This window comes from Chaetura pelagica, unplaced genomic scaffold (genome assembly GCF_000747805.2).
Source record: "Chaetura pelagica isolate M959 unplaced genomic scaffold, ChaPel_1.0 scaffold117, whole genome shotgun sequence".
NCBI lineage: Eukaryota > Metazoa > Chordata > Aves > Apodiformes > Apodidae > Chaetura > Chaetura pelagica.
In genome coordinates this window covers 6,577,579-6,597,050 of record NW_009954185.1, presented here as the reverse complement: position 1 = coordinate 6,597,050, position 19,472 = coordinate 6,577,579, and the positions used below count along the sequence as shown (strand labels likewise).

The window sequence follows — 19,472 nt, the reverse complement described above, 5'->3', positions numbered from 1 at the left end:
AAATACTACTCATAAAATTATAAAAATGTATCTTTTCCATAAGACTTAGGTCATCTTAAGTCCACCCCCTAGCTGCTGGTGTCTCTAAGCACTGACTTTAACAAATAATTATGTAGCTATTGGCACAGCTAAATTTTAATTTAAAGAATGTTACACTGTGTGTGGTCAACAAAACTATTTTTAGCCTGATGGTCAACCACTGTGAAATTACATGTACTAAGATGTAACTTCTGATACACAGATCAACCCTAGAGCTGAAGAAATTCCCCTCCCCCCTTGAGATTCCAATGGTTCCTACAAAAGCAGGATGTTCTTTAGCAAATGCAAATACTCAGATTACATGTTACCTTCACAATGAGCCTGCAATGGGTTACAAATTATTTTCTAGGTTATACAAAAATAACCTTTTACAACAGGGCAATGTGTACAAGGGGAAACACTGCTTATTTTCCTAATGAATTTTGGTACCCAAATGTTTGTCTACATGTAAACTGATCTTTTAGAGTGACTCAATGCCACTCATGCAAAAGGTGAGGCAGCTGGTATTACTCTCTGGCCCTGCCTGATGGAAGGCTTAAATGCACTCAGTACCTTCAGTACCTTCAATATCACAGCTCCACTTGTTCTTTTCAAACTCTTATGACCACACATTACATTACACCACATGAACCAAGCTCTAACGCACACTTTTAATTGTTATACTGCAGTACTACCCAGATAGATGGACATGGAACTTTTCACTAAGCTCCTCACAAAGACGTTATTTCACACAGTATCATTTGCTGAATCAGATTTTGTATTAGATGAAAACTTAAATCCTTGAAGTTATTTGGACAAAGATTTTAACCATTAATTTTTTTTAAATGTAATACATTATTTCCCTCTGCTCCACATTATTAGGTGATAGTACTTAAAAAAAATAAATTTAAGTTCTTATAGTAAGAAGAGTTAGAAGTTCTTATAGTTAGAAGAGTTTCTTGCTGGTAAGCTTGTGTCAACAAGATTAACTGCAATTTCACTCCCATCATATTTCATTATTAGATTGCTACACACAACCACTATGTTTTTATGCAACATGTTTTGCTGTAGTGTATGTTAAATGTTTATATTCATACACATTTTTATGTCCTCCTTAAAGAACATGAGTTTTTTCCTGGTGGATAATTAGACTTATCTTTCAAATTCCTACTGCAGTTTGTCTAGTCAAGAACAGAAGCCTCTGAACTTGCTCACCACATACTTTGAAAAACCTTTACCTCAGTTGCAGAGACTTACAATACTTGGAAGAAAAGATCTGCATTATTTTTATTTGAGGCAGACAGCACAGAGTTATAAATACAATCCTTTGCCTTTACTGGAGTTAAGGACAGATAAAATAAACCCAACCAAACCATGTATGAAGCAGTACAACATCACTTGCCAGACTGCAAACACAAGGCTAGAAAACTTCCATATCTCTCTTTAATGCTTTGCTAACCATTAACTATGCATGAAAGATATAGCTGGTGTGCCCCCTCTACAACGGGGGAATGCACAAAGGTTTACAACTGCTTAGACCAAATCACAGCCTCCCAACAGCCTGTGCACCTTTTAAGCCACCTGTGAACTTTGCAAATCTAAACTGGGGACTGCAGACATCACGCAGACCACCTTTGGTTGTTTATAAACAACAGCAGAATGTTTTGTGATTTTTTGCCATCCCTGGAAAAATAAAACCTTCTACTCAGCAGAAGGTATAGACCTCTATTACTCTAAAATGTTACTTTCCACCACTATCATCCGGTCATCGACTTGCTTCCTTGTGGCTGCAAGTTAAAGCAACTTCCAGTCATAAAAAGAGTTATTTGCCTCTTCACCACCATGAATCATACCGCAAATACTGATGAAAATTTATTTTCCTTGGAAAACAGTCTGTCTAGACTACTCAAATTGAATGTACAATACATATATAGGCTCTGACATTTAAAGTTATTAAAATAGTGCTTAGCATTTTATTTCTGTAAATAAAATTAACGTCTAGCTACTGATTGTATTTCCACTTTGATTATACTGCACTTGCTGCAGTGCAGACCAGTAACCCATTTTTACCATCTGTGGAATACCAAGAATGTTGTGTTTAATAAGGTTCTGTTCCCACTCCTCATCTCCTCTACCTCCAAAAGAAAGTAACCCTTTTTTTTTTTTTTGTCTTCCCTTCACAAATAACTGTCTAGGCAAAATATCAACCCTTTGTTCTTACTAAAAAAAAAGGAGAATTTGGCTCAAAGGCAAGAAAAATCCCAACCACACTATTAAAAACACAGAATTACAAATAGATTGGAATAAACCATCAGACTGCTCATCAAGTTAGCCTCTGAGGGAAATTAAGTTCTAATGAGATCTCATAATGGGAAATAAAAAAATTTCATTTGTGCATTTACTAGGAAAGGAGTTTGACAACCCAGTGTCTGACATGAGATCAGTTTCATACTGATACCAATTCACATAGCCTTAGCAATGCTTATTAAATACAGTTAACAGCACCATTCTTGTTATCTTCTGGTATTCTAATTGCATAATTCTATTTTTAGAAAGTACACATCATAAGTTTGTTCATGTCTTTAATAAATTATCTATTAAAGTCCAAAGGCATAACAAATGGGATGCCTGTATCCCCACAAGTAGCAAAAACACATGCCTGACATTACTCTCCTGTGTGAAGTAGAACACAAGTGCTTGTAGACTTGGGAACTGCATTTTTAAGTTTCCTGCATGCATTAGAATGTAAAACCTTTGTCTTGCATCAACCTAAAAATTGAGCCCAAATCTACCAGACAATGTCTGCATAAAGACCTTGCTCTAGCAAAATCAGCAAGTTTCAAGTACTGGGGAGTCTCAACCTGGACCTAAATCATGCCAGGAAACCAAGAAAAATAACAAAAAACGACTGGCCACCCACTATGTGTTATTCATGGTATCTAACCATATGACATGCTAGTACATGATACTTTGTACAGGTCTAAAAAATTATTAACATGTACAACACTAACCAAGATTATGAGCAAATTTCTCTAATTATTTTTGATGGCATACTGTGGATGTTGTTTCATTTAAACCAAAATTTCCACTGAAGTGCTTATATTTTCCCCAGAAAAGCAAATAATCTTTTTCTTGAAGTTTGTGGAAAGGATACCAGACTTTTTTTTTTTTTACTTCCCCCTACTTGGATCATTTCTATCCTGTATCTAGCCAGTAAGGGATCACGGTCCTTTTGCAGGAGACAGAGATCAACAAGTAAACTTTTATTTAGTACTTTTGCTTGCATATCCATGTAAATATACAGCAACAGTTTCAACATCTGGTTTTTGGCATTGCTACTTATTTTTATTATTTTTTATATCTATAAAGGCAGCTTGCTTCTTCTCACTTCTGTCCTATACTCCCTTCCATATCACACAATGTATGTCCAGAGCATGGAAGAAAGGGAAACACCTTGATGTTCACCTGATACAAATCTTGTAACTTCTCCTTTCTACACTGGCAATAATCCCTAAAATTCTAACTGAAAAGTGAAGGGTGGGCATGAGGCATTTCTATCCCAGCCCAAACCTGCTAGTAAAATGGATATTGCAGAACGGGAAAAAATTCTGGTAGCTTGTGCTGGAAAGCCACTGTTACAGACAGACCCCTGCTTTTCCAACAGAACAATGCTCAGGTAAGAGGAGAGTCTAGAAGCTGTGTCATGGCAACAATACACACAAGGTTGGAAGAATGCCATGGTGAACTTTTACATAATTACAATTTGGATTTTGATCCAAACAGGTGACAGTTTACCCAAAGACAAGCAGCTGCCTTTATTCTCTTTGCTTGGATCTTCCTCCAGCTCCTTTCCACCCACTTCCAACTTCACCTTCCCTGGAGGAAGAACTACAGTACCTCTTGTGCCTCTGTGGAAGACCCTTTATTAGGGGCATATGCTCTCAGCACGTGAAAATAGCTAAGCTTCTTCTCCCCACTTTAAATTTAGGGTGCTCTCTCTTTACGAAGACTTTTGCATTAAAAGGTTTGTTTGCTGCATTCTTCCCCCCTTGATCTTATTATCATGATGCTCCTGCTGGGAAAAACAAAAACAACCTAGATCTGGTCATAACCTGTAAGAACAAAATGTAATCTTTACAATTATTTATCCTTTATGTCTTCTCTTCCTTCTCTTCCATCAGTCATAAGACAAGGAAAAATCATGTGACCTGCACTATGCCCATCATTGCCAATAACCACAGGATCTATTATGGACATCAAATAATATCAAACCTGATGGATACTTGTTTTTTCCTGGCCAAAGAGTAGCAACAGGTTATGAGATAAAGACTAGCTCCTCTTCCTGCCTTTCATGTAGAGGGAAGCTAGAAACAGCCATCAAGCAGCTGCAGCAAGGTAAGATGATCAGAATTACCACAGCCCTGATCATACCAGAGCTGCCCTGTGCAGCTGCTGATTCTGTACAAAATTTCAGAGCAAAGTAAAAACACAGCCTTTTCATTAAAAAAAAAAGACAGGCAACAAATTTTCAATCCATAATAGACCAGATATTTTTTTTCTCCACACCTTTACAGTCAATCAAAGGCCACCATCTTAAATCTACAGCTATTTCTGCAAGTTTAGATTCACATATATTTATATAGATTAGGAACCTGCCTCATTATGAATCTTGTTGAGTTTATTTATTGCTAGGGTAAGGGATGGTAAAGAAATTGGAAGGAAGGAAGGAAGGAAAGGCCTTAAGGAACACTATATTTAAAGCTCCACAGAAATATAGGCATTACTGTTTCTTTTCAAGCCTCAACCAAAGTAACCAGAAACCATTCTAATTAGACATCAGCAAACTCCCATTTCCTTTGTGCTCCAAGTGGATATCAGTCCACATTATAAAACCACTGTGCATGTGTCATAAATCAGCAACAACTTGGCAGGCTGTACTAGAAAGCCTCCAAATTGCAGGAACAAGAAAAAAAGCAAAACAGCTATACACACTGCTTAAAAGCAGTATCAGCAACTAGAAAAGTGAACTCTATAAGGCAGCCGACTGATCTACAGATTTTTACAACTTAGGGTATTAGCTCAGGTTAGTCTCTCTCCTAAAAGGAGCAGAATGATTTACATTGACTACACTCTTGAGACAGTTATCATGTCTGTCTCACAGTACAGCAATCAATTTTTCCCCCCCCCCGTGAGTTTTATGGAAAGGGCAACAAACACCCAACAATTGGAAAGCACCAGCTTTTTTTGTCACTACTCCAAAGTCTGCTTCCAGTGCCATCCATGTGAATAGCATCAGACAGGTGAACATTGCTAGGCAGGATCCAGTCTCTAGTTCAAGCTGTACTTCAACAAGCCGCTGTAATAATACATTTTTATACTCATAGATCACGTTAAGTAAAGCAATTCAGCTCAGCACAGCTTAAATCAGTCAGTCTCTGCAGAAGCAACAGGACTCAAGTGGGGAATAAAACCCAAAGTACCAAAAAAAAATACTATCTAGAAGAAAAGGATTCAAACATGGTAGGACACTTCAACTGGAGTTAGGAAATGGTTTTTAAGTAAGAGGGGAGGAAGTGTAACAATCTTCCATAGGACTAACAAGAGGTAAACAGAAAGCCAGAGCTTGCTGTATTTAGATGCAAGACTTACATTTGCCTGTGGTGTAAAGTGTCTAGTAATGATGATGCAGGCCCTCCTTCAGCTTTTATTTTCAAGCTGGAAGCCCCAATACTACTGCCCTTCCCCCACATCCACCCCCCACCCCATTAACTTAAGTATATGTTGTATTTAAATAGCATCTCTGGTCCTAAAGCGGCCCTTCTTCAGTGGTTCTGAACTTAATCTCCTCAAACTTCATTCCACTGTGGAATGTTATGAAATAATAAAAAGAAATTAAGGCATGTGTAAAGTTTCTGTATTAACACCAGAAGTCACAGCCAAGCCATGTGTGCAAACACAGCTGTGTCAGGCTGAAAACAATAGCTAACAGTGGCATTTACCCAAAAGTACAGCAACTGCTGTATCACATAAATATAGTTTACTGTACTAGCCATGCAGGGCACAACTGTGAAAAAAAAAGCACCCCAACCCCTCCAGGAGAACAGCAGCAATGCACAGATAGTTGTGCCTGTACACATTGTGCAAGATTCAGCGTGGGAGTCTCAGTACACGGGGTAAGAATTAACCCCTGCAGACAGGGGCAATACTACACACATGAGCTGAACAGAATTAATTCAGTGTTTGCAGACTCAGAGTAATTAATCAGTGTGATTCACCTTAGCTCAGCTTGGCTCTTTTCCTTCTGTAGATGGCTAGAAGAGGTGTAAAAAACACCCAAACAAAAAACAAACCCCACTGAAATCAATCTTCCCACAGCCTTTAATGGATTTTGGACCAAACTATGAGGAACACAAGAAAAGAAGGTGGCATCAGGTTGACATACTTAGGAAGGGTAAAGTTTTCACTGCTGTAATCCTTACCATACATGTTATGAAAACAGCTCATTAAAGACTTATGACAATATTCACCAAAACACAGCACAATCAGAGCAGTGCTAACTTTAAAACCTCAGAATAGAGCAGGATTCCAGTATTTTTACACTTGGTAAATTACCATCAATCAGGAGCAAGAGTGCCTAAGTCCTATGTATACCATTAATTAGCAAAGGAGCAACTGCCTAGTGTTGGAAAATGTAGTCCTTGCTCCTTAGTATAGGAGCTTTTGGGAGAAGCTAACAGTAACCTTTTGAAAGCACTCAGATTTACTTTCAAATAAATAAATGAACAAAAAAAAAAAAAAGCCTAATGAGCTTAACACAAAGGAACAAAAAAACTCCAAACCGCCGCAAATGGTACCAAGAGAACAAACTAATTACTTAAAACCTCCCTATTTGTTAAAGTAGTAAAATGCTCTGAGCTACAAAAATTAGGGGATAGCAAAACTAAAAAAAAAAAAACAGGACTTCCCTAAGCTTTGGAAACACAAAACCAAAATCCCAATACAAGTGCAAATAGCAGTTTACTTCTACCAGATACTGTATCAACTGACTGTTAGGGCATACACTCTGCAAATGCTACAAAGACCATGAAAATCTTAATATTATTTTTACAGATTGGAAAAACACAAAAGCCAAAAACAACACCAATAACTCAAATAAAAAACTCATGCTTATGTTTACATAAAAGTTTGATGAGTATAATATATTCGTCACAGTCCCACAATTATTCCCTGAAAATACTATAAATATTATTTTGACAATGTAATTATAGTTTTTACTTTAACAGTGGCAGCAAAGTACTGGCACCAGTCCCTCATACAAAGAGCCTAGACGGACAAAGCAAAGATCACACATGGAAACTGGCAATTCTTAAGATCAGGGCTGTCCCTTATTTATATGGCTAAAAAAGTCTGTTTAAATTAGCATCTGGTTTATTTAAACTGTAAAATGTAAGTAGTTTAATTATGCTAACAGCAAGCAAAAGGAAACCCCAAATACAAAAATAAATGGAGGCCAAGATTTTTAAATTTTCTTTTCCTCCAAGCAACTGAGGCATGCTCTCTTCATGGTGCTTTTTGGGAATTAACCCCATGGGCTGTGGGTCCATTCAGAAACCGATCTCTCCCACTTCCTCCCTCTTAGGAAGAGGAACCTAAACAGACAAATGTCACCTATTAACAGTTCATGATGTTTTGAGTCAGTACAAGTAAAATAGTTTAAGCTTTGTAACTGCTTACTCTCTCATCCCATGTAAATCAGTACATAACATACGACTCACAAAACAAATCTACAGCACAACAGTTTACAGTACTTTGTTACAAAAAAAAAACAACAAACACCACAAAAGAAATCAACAACAACAAAACCCCAAATAAAACACCTCCAGGCGAAGAGTTTGCCTCCTCCTCCAGAGATAAATATAGAGGGTACTAATGTGGGAAGAGAGGAAGGATTCACTTTCCTTCCTTAGTCCTGTTGGTTTAAATTTAGCAGCCGTTCTGTCTGAGAGTCTCCAGGATACAATTTGAAAGTGACATCTTAATGTAGTTATATTACAATCAAATCCACATAACCAAGCCTGTGTGGAGCCACTTGTTCAGACTGCTTATAGGCAGTAAACTTAGCCATGGTTTCCCAAATGCACTGGGGGAGCTCTGAATATTCACCCTGCTATGATGTCTGTCTAGTAAAATTACTGATCCATCACACTTTTCAGGTATATTTTAAAATATTTATTTTTCACATATAAGACACAAGCAGTATTTTAGAAATTAAACCATTTGGTGCAACATAACTAGAGAACTATTTAAAAAAAAAAAAAAAAAAAGCACAAAACACAGTGAAAGCAGAATTCAAGTTTTTTAAAGAATCATAGAGTGGTTTGGGTTGGAAGGGACCTTAAAGATCATCTAGTTCCAAACCCCCTACATGGGCCCGGACACCTCCCAACAGACCAGGTTGCTCAGTGTCCCATCCAACCTTCCGCTGAACACTTCCAGGGATGGGGCATCCACAACTTCCCTGGACAAACTGTTCCAGTGTCTCACCATGCTCACAGTGAATAATTTCTTCCTAATATCTAACCTCAATCTCCCCTCTTCCAATTTTAATCTATTACCCTTTGTTCTCTCACTAGAAGCCTTTGTAAAATGTCCCTCCCCTCCTTTCCTGTAGCCCCTTCAGTTACTGGAATTGAAACATGAAAGATACTGAACAGGAAATAAAAGAGCAAAACAAAATTGGAGAGACTCCATCAGTCAATACTGACATATATTAAAAGAATACTTAGTTTCCATAGTTGACCACTCTGTTTCTCCTTCTTGTTAATTTAAATTACACTGCTGAATGACCAGTCATTCCAAATGGTAAGGTACAGTATTAAAAACAGAACATAGACAGTTAAGACTCCTGTGCCAGTAAGTAAGCACTAAATACCCTAATTTTCAAGCTAACTGGTTCTGCAAAGGTACCACTCAGATGCATTCTGAAAAGATTCAAGTATTTACTTCAGGCTTATTTTCCTATTGCCAAGATGTAATATTTTTAATGAGACCAAAAGTAACAGTGCTGCTGTTGCCAATGCCTTCTAGAAGAAAATATATAAATAGATAGATAAATATTGACAAGAATCAAGAAACTGTTAATGGGTGTCCATTTAAATTTAAAAAAAAAAAAGGGGGAAATAATTTAGTTCTTCATCAGGTTTGAGAAAGTCACCTTCCCCTGCTTTTCCATACCCTCAAAATTCACCAGTCTCTGTTTTCCAGTGCAACTCCAATTTGCAATTGGTTGAGTGCAGAACTAGGAACAGGTCAGAGCAAAGAAATATTTTGTGCTTCCTTGCACCGAGTGAAGACATAACTGAAAGGTTTATTTCTCCTAGCCTCTCTTGAGGAAGTAGATATCAATTGAGTCAGTTAATGTGTATTCATTCATTTTTGTCTTCAGGAATACTTTTGCAAACATAACAACTCAAAGGTCCCTGGTTTACTCAGATTCTTCAGGAAAACAAAACCATTTGATTAAATACCTCCTTCACTGTAAATCCTTGAAAATTACTTTGAATTAACAACTTTTCACCTGGGTCAGCTCCCAGGAACTTCTTATCTCCTCTTCTTAATTTCTTTTAAGGGATTTCACAAAGAAATGTCAGCATGATTTTCTAGTACTACATGAAATCCTACAGCTTATGATTCAGTGGCTTTTTAACAGAACATGTCTTCTCCTTAAGGAATTTACAAAGAAATCAAGTATTCTTCCTTACTCAATTATGTGATGCTCTAGTCCTGCAGATCTTAAGAGAAAGTTTTTTGTTTGTTAGTTCAAAGATTAAATGCTTTCATCTCATCTGGCTTTTGCAAGAAATGTAATTGCTGGAAGCTATGTATAGCCTAGGTTCCTTACCTTTTATTTTTGAAGCACACACACCCTAAATAAAAAAATAAATTTAAAAAAAGTGCTGAAGAGTTTCAGATTCATTGTGGTCATCTTTACCTGAAGAGTATCACAGGCTTTCTCATCTTCTGCTCAAAAACAAGAAACATTTCTTTATAGCTCCCTTGTGCATGGCATTTGGAGTAATTTTTAAAAGTTTAAACCAAGATATTCCGTATTTTCCCACACATCCTCTCTCAAGAAAGGAGGTGAAAACAGGTGTTAAACATATGATATTCATGTTGCCAAACATCCTACCAGAAAATGCTCCAGTTTCTATAATAAGCAGAGTATTAAAAAAATCTACATAGAGTCATCTTTCATCACTGCTTTTAAAGGAATGTTTTAAGTTCCGTTCTGAATAGAGTATCTGTAGCAGTTCAACCACATTTGAACACTTTTTAGAGAATTGGAAGCAAAGTTACATTCCTGTTCAAGGATTCAAGCTTATCATCCACTATAATTTATGCAATGTTTCTGGACTTCATAATGTTAAGAGCAGCAAACGACCTTTGTGCAACAGCTAGCCCATCTGGACACTGATTTTGATCAAGATCTCCAGATGCACCCTCAACTTCAACACATGCTGTTAGCACTCTCCCATTAATGCATGTTTATGCAGCTTTCCCTGGTTGGTTAAAACCCTAAAACCTTAACAGGCATGGCATCAGCACAGCATAACCATAAGGATACCAAAGCTGCTTGGTCTAAAGCTAGCCCAAGTATGGCCAGCAGCCTGAAACTGAGGAATGCTGGCGCAATGCTCAGAGCATCTCTCAGGCAACACAAACAGCCTGGTATTGATCTGCAGCTGATACAGTGCAGTTGCACTCAGGTCTGCTCAGAGAGGACAATCAACTCATTCAGAGAACTTGAACAACAGATTGTCCCACACAGGGCAGCTCTCAGGCATTCAATGCCTTTTCATCCCGAAGGAGAGAAAAGTATGTTGGCAGATAAATACTTTTTAAGCAATTATGTTGGAATTCAAAGCACATTCTTCAACATCGGCAATATTTTGAAGCGGTGAAAGGTTTGAGATCTATTTACAAACAAAAAAGATTAAAGCACCTTCTGTCTAGCATGGGGTGGGGGTTAGGAGTCAATGAAAGGATCAGATGGGACACAGTCTACTGAACATAAGCTTGCTTCAAAAACTTGCTTCACTGCAATTTATTAAGGAGGAAAAAAAACAACAACCTGTTTCGTTTTTTCAAGATTTCAGAGGTGAATCCTAAATCCAGATCTCACACTCTGGAATCTAAAGATCCATCATCTTGACAAACCTCAATGTACCTTCCCAAAGGCCTGCTAGATTCTGCAGAAAAGCTTAAGGTTTACCATAGGAAAAAGGGAAAAAACAAAAACAAAAAACCCAAACAAAACAGCAGCCCCACAACCAAACCAAGACATATGCTATGAAGTGAAGGAGATCTTCTGCTTGGGCTTCTGACAAGGATATCTCCTATGTCTGCTACAACCCTTCACATACTGAACTACTTCTTAACTCTTAAAGAGATCTGGGTTTGCTTTAAGTTCAGTTAAAGTTCATCTGGCAGCTTCATAAGCCTGCTCCTCTGGCAAGTGTTCTTGGCCTTTGTACCCACAGTAAAAAAAAAAAAAAAAAAAGAGTTTGCTATGATGAGGCTTTTAAAAATTTATTTATTAAAAATAACTAAATAAAGGAAATATGGAGAGGATACTAAGAAAATTCCATTAAATCTATATTCTGCAGAGATTAAGTTTTTTTCCTAAGACTCAAAGTAAAAATCTGAGTATCTCATGAGCTATTTGTTGGAAGACTGTGGTCTCAAAACAGTTCACAAAGAAACATAATGGACCTTCTTGTATGTTGCATTTCCACAAGAGTTCACAGAATTCCTGCATCTTCAATCCCTATTCAAATTAATTCTGAACCGGGGAGAGAGGTGCTGAATTTGTCATCTTCTGTCTTCCCACAAGAATATCCAAATTCTGTAATCTAAAATGTTAAGTGTTTCCTTACACAATCACACATTTCCTAGATTTTCAGTATGCATAGTTTTAAGAACACTGAGGTGAAGTCCAGTTTTCAGATACTGTCCAAGCAGTGTAGCACTTGAATTTTTCTCTAGCTGACTTGGAAGTTCTACCTCTTGCTGAGAGAGGGAGGGAGGTCTTCTGCAGCAATTAGAAAATAAGAGTACATTTACCAGTAGGTATGACTTATCTGATACAGATCAGTCTTGATGCTGCCCAAAAGAAGGACCACAAATTGTTAAACATCACTGTCCATCAACCCACTACACTCATCTTACCTGTTGGCTTTCACTGTGCAACTCCTTAGAGCAGGTTCCCTTCCCTAAGTATTACAGAATATGAATTGCTCAAGAAAACCATCTATTGTAAGCAATTACAAGAAGAGTAAGTAAGCTATGGCATGCAACTAACTTGCAAAGTAAGAAGGGAGGAAGAGTGGGGACAAACAGCTACCTGTAACAACACCATATGGGAAAGGCCAAAAAATGTTCTTTTAATGTGAGTATTAAAAAGAAAGATTATTACAGGGATGACTAACTTGCAGGTGGCGTTGGACCATCTTTATGTGCCACATGTATGAATTAACTAGTTATTTTTAAATGTATCTAGGTATTTTTAAATAGGTACTAGGTATTTTTAAATACTAATACTAGGTATTTTTAAATGTATGCTTTGAAGAACTATTCCAGGACAGACATAATAACTCATGTTCAGGTTTACTGGCCTATTGCCTTCATGGCATATCAGGTACTCTAAAGAAAATAGCTTTTCCACAGCTGGCTGGGACAAGTACATTACAAGCATACAGGAATCAATCTAACTTTTTAGAGTATGAAAAAAAGAGATAAACCAAAAAATTTCAGTAAAGTTGTTTCAGAAAATATAGTGAATTAAGAAGCTAAGTTACATGTATAACACTTGGGCCTAAAATAAACTATTAAAAAAGTATTTATCCTAACAAAGCAGATGCAAAGGAGTCTGGATTTAATTGAACAAATCTTACCAACAGTTTTAATCGCATCACTTTGCACAGAACCTCCTTTTTTGCTGCTTTGATCACTAATATATTGCTAGGAAAGGCAGTTTGTCCCCTCTATTAAAACCACCACACTGGTCACAATAGTGGCCAGAGACTATATACTTATTTCATTTTTTGCTTTATCCATTACAAATTGTACTACACTGAAATTTCTTACAAAAATTACCACACCACTCAGAGATTTACCAGTCTTAACAGTTACCAAGATGCATAAAGAATTTTCAATATCTCTTCTTCATAAATACTATAATGGTGCAACTTGAAATTTATTTAGCCTACAATTATTTGCTCTGGGAATTTTTCACAGGGACCTGAACTTAAACATTAGTGGTTTTCACTGTGCAATACCACTTTACCTCTTTATCCCTGTATTTTGTTGCTATGGAAGTAACATAAAGGTATTGAAAATACCTTAAGGACATAAACAGGCACTGAGAGATCATCAAATCCAAGCAGCCATTTAACAGAGGAAACAGGACACATCCAACAACTTGAAATATTCCACTTAACACCTAATTATCTGCTAGAAAAAAATGCACATGCTAGTCTACCCTTCTGACCCAATTTCCTATATGAAATGTGAGAAGGAGAATCAGGAAGCAGAAACATATTTAATAAACACAGTAACATTCACTAATTTCATGGGTTTCTTTTGTTTCAACAGTGCTATCCAAGCCCAATTTAGCAATTTGCCTTGCTTTTGAAAGTACAATTAATAGTCTATACAGTTAAATGTAACTTTTAACTTCTGAGGCATACCCAGGACAAGGAGATGGTGCTCTAGGCACTAACTTAATTTAACTTAGAACAAAGTTCACCAGATCACTCAGCAACACATTAGAAACACTTTCTTTTCTAGTTGTTTTTTTGGTTGTACTAAACATAAATGGAATAGCTAAACCATGATCATCACAAATGTTTCCCAATGAAATCAGTACTACAACAGCATCAAACAAACCACCTACTCTGTGTCTGTATATAAAATTTAAGTTATAATTCAAACTCATTTGTTGAATGCCTATGTAGAGTCATGGTCACAAAACACTTATTGAAATACTGTTAAAAGCTTTCTGGTCAATGCCTCACTGGAAGTTCAGTGGTGATAATAAGATTTTACAACATCTGCTGGGTAGGAAATGGAGTCTGAAGCAGTTACCCAAATTACTGGGTTCCACTCTCTCTTTTTTGCTGAGTAACATTCACTGCTGTTTCTTCAGATCCCAGAAGCAGAAGAACAGCACACGTGAATATGACAACCCATCAAGGACTAGTCAGCAGCCCCAAGACTGAGGGGGGAACCACAGGCCACACATGTAACCAACAAGGTGCATCCTGATCACTCTCCTTCATATGCTGGGAGGCACCACCAAAAGGTGATATTCTCACTCTGTAATTCTTGATGTTTTGAATAAGAGAAAGGTGGGAAGTCTCCTTTCCCAGGACAGCCTTTCAAGCTCACTGCTATCCAGCACCTAGGTAGGGACAATGCCAGGCTGGACAAAACCAGCATTTTAGTTCCCATCATTTCTTCTTTTCTCTTACTTGGATTACGAAGCAGCTCACAACTGTGGGACTGGGACATTCTTGCCTTCCGTGCCTTTTCCCAGTTCTCCCTGTCCAACTCCATGACACAGATTGAGAATCACTTGTGTGTGCTAACAGTTCCTTCTCTTTATGGTCACTGAGCAAGCCCTCTTTTTTTGCCACCTCCATGGTTTAGTTCTAGTCCTCCCACACTGAAGGACTATGCTAGCATCAGTGATCCTTACCTGAAGCAGCATTCCAGCAATGGGAGAAGGAGGGAATGTGGCTTAAGCATAATACCCCCATATGCCTGAAAGGCTTCATTTTGAGCCAAATATAGAAGCAAAAGGAAGAACAGTATCCTGGACTTCACTGTTCTTTCCCAGCTTCATAGAGGTGTTTGAGGGCAAGTTATTGTTTGACAGTAGTTTCATTTCTTTCACAAAATTATAGAAAAGCAGCAACAGGAACTCAGTTCAAACCTCATCCAAGTAAAGGGAGTGAAAAGAAATAAAAGTGACAAGAAACCAAATGTTCCCTACTCTCTGCAACCACAGACAGTAAAGACTGGGGTCCAGTGCCCTGTATCCAGCTCCATATGTGCACACATGGAAACCCATCTTGTGAAGAGAACTACTGAAAACACCTTATCCAGTGAAATGAGTTTGGTAGATATCAGTAGCAATAACTGCCATTATGGAGGAAGGATACTACAGCCAGATCTTTTCTGCACCACATGAAAAGAAAAAACTCATTAAAGAAATCTGAACACTAGTCAGATCAGTACTTAGCTCTTGGTAGATACTATGCAGACTGACCAGCAACCACAGTACAGAAATGAAATATTTTTAATAATTTTTAAAAAGTCACAGCCAAAATTTGTTTCCTGGAATCAGATAAATAATTTCAAGTGTCATTAAAATTCATTTAATCATGTCTGTAGATCAAATAAAAAGACAGTAAAACAGCAGAACATACTTGGAATGGACGTATTACAGGAAGTTTTCCTTTTCGCAATTCAAATATCCTGGTTAATTTTAAATAAGTCTCCATGTATCTTTCCTTAAATAATCTAGAGGGAACAGTTGAGGAAAAATACAATTGGACTAGCTTGGGGCCAGATTTTTTTTCAAGCAGCATAAGAAGAGTGCCCCCTCTCCCCAGCCCCCCATTCTTAACTGTAATTCAAGAAACATTTATTTATCAAAAAAATGCATCAGTAAAGTGACAACCACAAGACTCCTTACATAAAAATATACAGTGCAGGCTATATATTTATCAAAATCCACAGCCTTACCAGTCAATAACGATTCTTCTTTCATTTGTATACCATGAAGCAATTTGATCAAATGGACAGACGTAGAGATGAGACCCAAGTTCCTATTATTAAATTGGGAAAAGACAAAAAGAATCACTTGATATGAAATATATAAAGAAAAGGCCTTTCACTGAAGTCTTTAAAATCTTCAGAAACTCTGAAATAAAAAGCAGTTTACCCTACTTAGCTGTGCCTGACAGTCAGTAGCCACACTACTACCATCAAAAGCAAAAGGAAGTTTACTATGTTAGCCTGCATATGTATAATCTTGGACACTACCTTCAGACCTAAATACCCTTTCCTCTCTTTTTGCTATTCTTCTAAATCAGGTGTTTAAAATGATTTGTGTAAAAACTTTGCTTTGTTTGAAGTTCAAGTATTTAGGGAAAGTTAGCAATGTACATTAATTAATAATAAACTTTGAGATTTTAAATGTCAATAAAGTAACTGGTCTCTGACATCAAATGAACAATGGGGTCAGTTCAAAAGGAAGCATACAAAACTCTTGGAGGGGAAGCAGAGAAGCTCAGATAGTCAATTATCTTTTTCTCAGTGAGAAGGGATCATAATTAGAATCTCAGTAGGGTTTGGGTTGGAAGGGCCTTTACAGTCCCTGCCACAGGCAGGGACATCTTCCAGCAGACCAGGTAGCTGAAAGCCCCATCTAACCTGATCTTGAACATTTTTGGACCAAGAAAAATGTGGTGATAGTGAGGAAAAATCAAAAAATTGAGGATAAATAATAAGTGAAGCCATTTGGAAGAAAAAACACCAAATTAATTCTACAGCCTAAGATAAGCCATCCTGGAGGCAGCCAACACACATACCTGAATGAGCATGCAACAGGAGTAAAAAAAAAATAATAAAAAAATCAAAGAATACAGTATCAACGGATGAAATTTTCAGGTTTTAACTCATAAGTACTTAATTAGTCAAGCTTTTTGAGAAGAGATCAGCCAAGACAGAGTGGCTGAAATGTAACACAGTAACATCATCTCTACCAAACCTCCAAACTCATGCATGAGTTACTTAAAAAAATCTCACATACGAATGCTGCATTATTGTCTTCTGTAGATGTTTGCTAAACAAACATATGCTCTTTCCCATTAAGTCCTAGCATAGAAGAGAAGCCAAAGGTACATTTCTACATATACAGTACACACACAGGCATACATACAATCTATTAAAATAAAAACTTTTCCTATTTCTTCAGAGCCCAAATTTCTTCACAGCACACAAAGGAAAAAACTGACCCTAGAAGGAACGAAGCTTCATATTCCCCAATTGTTTAAAAGCTGTTATGCAATCCACGTGTTTACACTTTCTGCATTCTTTCCTAGAAACAGTTTTTATTTTGATAAAACCATTTATAGTTTGGGGTTTGGGGCTTGTTGTTTTTTTTAACAACTGAATGTTGCACACTGCAGTATCAAAGGCACATAATTTTCCTTCCATTCATACCTTTTCATCATTCAGGAAATTTAGTTCCTAAAGAAGCAACCATTTAAAATCAACACAAACATATGGCTAATATAGAGCAGGCTCAAAGCACCCAGTCAGGTATTAAAAGGAGAACAAATTGTTATGCTGCTACAAAGCCAAAACAGAATCCAATCAGTGACTCAACTGAGACCTTCATTGTTACAAACATGGTCAGAACTTAATATACACACAGGCCTTCCTCCTCATGCAGTCTAAAGGAAAGCACAATTCTTCACATCCAGCTTCCTAAACTGGCTAGAGAGGACAAGTACACAATAGAGGTGTAACCAGTGCAAAGCACATTTCTGTTCAGAAGCAGGCTGGATATCTGAATTCCATTAGAAAGTAAAAACTAGGGGTTTTTTACTTTCTAATGGAATTGAGATTTCCACAGTGAGGTTGTATTTGTCAGGCTACTGAAAACTCCCAGCCACACAATTCTGTTCCCCCATTTTGTTAACATGAGTCATTATGGAGCTAAAGTAAGTAACCATAAGGAACCCAGTCTGGCTGAACCTCCACCCAGCAAAAAAATTATAAATAAGCACATATATTTTCTGTCAGATCATTTCCTTGACCCACAACATGATCACCAGTGCTAGCCCTGTCTAGAATAAAAAGGTCAGAGTCTGAATTCAGATTCATGTTATTAAAAAATAATGCCTTCTATGAGATGTCCTGCAACTTTTGTGGCATTAACAACATTCTGCCCCCAGCATGAAAGCCGCAACTTTGTCCCATGTTAAAATTATATTTAGTTTAATAAACCAAATTTGACAAGTCCCAAGAAACCCAACTCCACAACAATTCTTCATAATCTAACCAACTTGTAACAGGTTGGGTATGTTGTGTTTTTCTGGTTGGTTAGTTTGTTATGGGTTCTTGGGGACAGGGGCAGTTTGTTGTTGGTTTTATTTAAAAAACAAAAGGTGTAGTACCAGGTTCTCAGTATCTAGAGCTGTTTGTATCCCAAGCATCCCTTCAGCATTGCAACTGACATGGGCAAAAAAGAGAGGTTAAATCACTTAAGTAGCCAGGTTCACTTCTTATTATCCATTAATATCAGTTTACCTGTATATGTGTCACGGTTGATATATACATTTCTACACACTATACTTTGCCACAAGTGCCAGACAGATCTGAATGTGCCTTGAAAAAACATACTAATCCTGTAACTGATAATTAAGACAATTTACTTATTGTTATAAAAAAATTAAGAGAAAAAAGGATAGCTTTACAGTCAGACTTTGAAAAGGCTTATAATGTTTGCATAATTCAACTCGTACTAAGGATACAAACACTTTGTGCTATTATTCAGCAGTGCCCCAAACTCTGACCTACAAATAGATCAGCTATTTTTGTTCTTTGCATACTTCATTTGAAGTGATTGCATCAAGCAGGAAGTATCAGTTAATAAATCAAGTAACACAGCAGTGTAAAATAAGAATCTCTATATAAAACCAAAAAAACATCAGAAGGTTGTATTTTTATATGGGTTAAAAGATATCATAACTATACCTCATGACATGTTGATTCTTGGCACACTCAACACAGGCATTCCTCAGACATCTGAAACACTCTGCTATGAGCAGCAGGCAGGTGTCTAAATCTACCAATTCATTGGAGTCCTTGCAGGCCTGCTCAATTTCACTTGAGGCACTTATCAGGATTTCCAGGAGATCACAAAATATACCTTCTTCTGCCATTTCTCTGAAATAAATAAATTTGTAGTGAACAAAAAGCACTGGCACTATCAAAAAGCATCACATTAAGACAGTTACACTTATAATGCTAAAACCAAAGATGTTTCTGTAATTATCCTTAGTATACTAAGGTCTTTCAAGTAGAAAGCAAAATATACACACACAATTGTCCACCAGCCTTTTCAGAAAAGGGGCTGTGAAGGAGTTCTGTTGGCTTAGCATTTCTACAGCTTTGCAAGAGCTCTTTGGAATCTAAAAAAGCAAACAGTCTCTCTAATTCATATAGCTAGCATGATCATACATGACACTGCACGTTGTTTTAAGGATCAGGAATTAATTTAATTATTGAACACAGTTTAGATGCCTAGCACTAGATGTTTCAGAAGAAAAAGGCAGCAACAGCAGCTCCTTTATAAAATAGCATGGCACAAATTTCAG

General features: G+C 37.2%; 1 protein-coding gene across 1 annotated transcript in view; it reads right to left on the bottom strand.

The window, feature by feature from the left end:
- ATXN10 (ataxin 10) overlaps nucleotides 1-19,037 on the bottom strand; it is a 95,276-nt gene extending 76,239 nt beyond the window's left edge. Inside the window, exons 1-2 of the mRNA XM_010002969.1 lie at nucleotides 18,850-19,037; nucleotides 15,829-15,911 (exon numbers count right to left, since the gene is read on the bottom strand). Coding sequence (XP_010001271.1) covers nucleotides 15,829-15,911; nucleotides 18,850-19,037 — 271 coding nt within the window. The remainder of the gene's footprint in view (nucleotides 1-15,828; nucleotides 15,912-18,849) is intronic.
- Nucleotides 19,038-19,472: the final 435 nt, after the last annotated feature.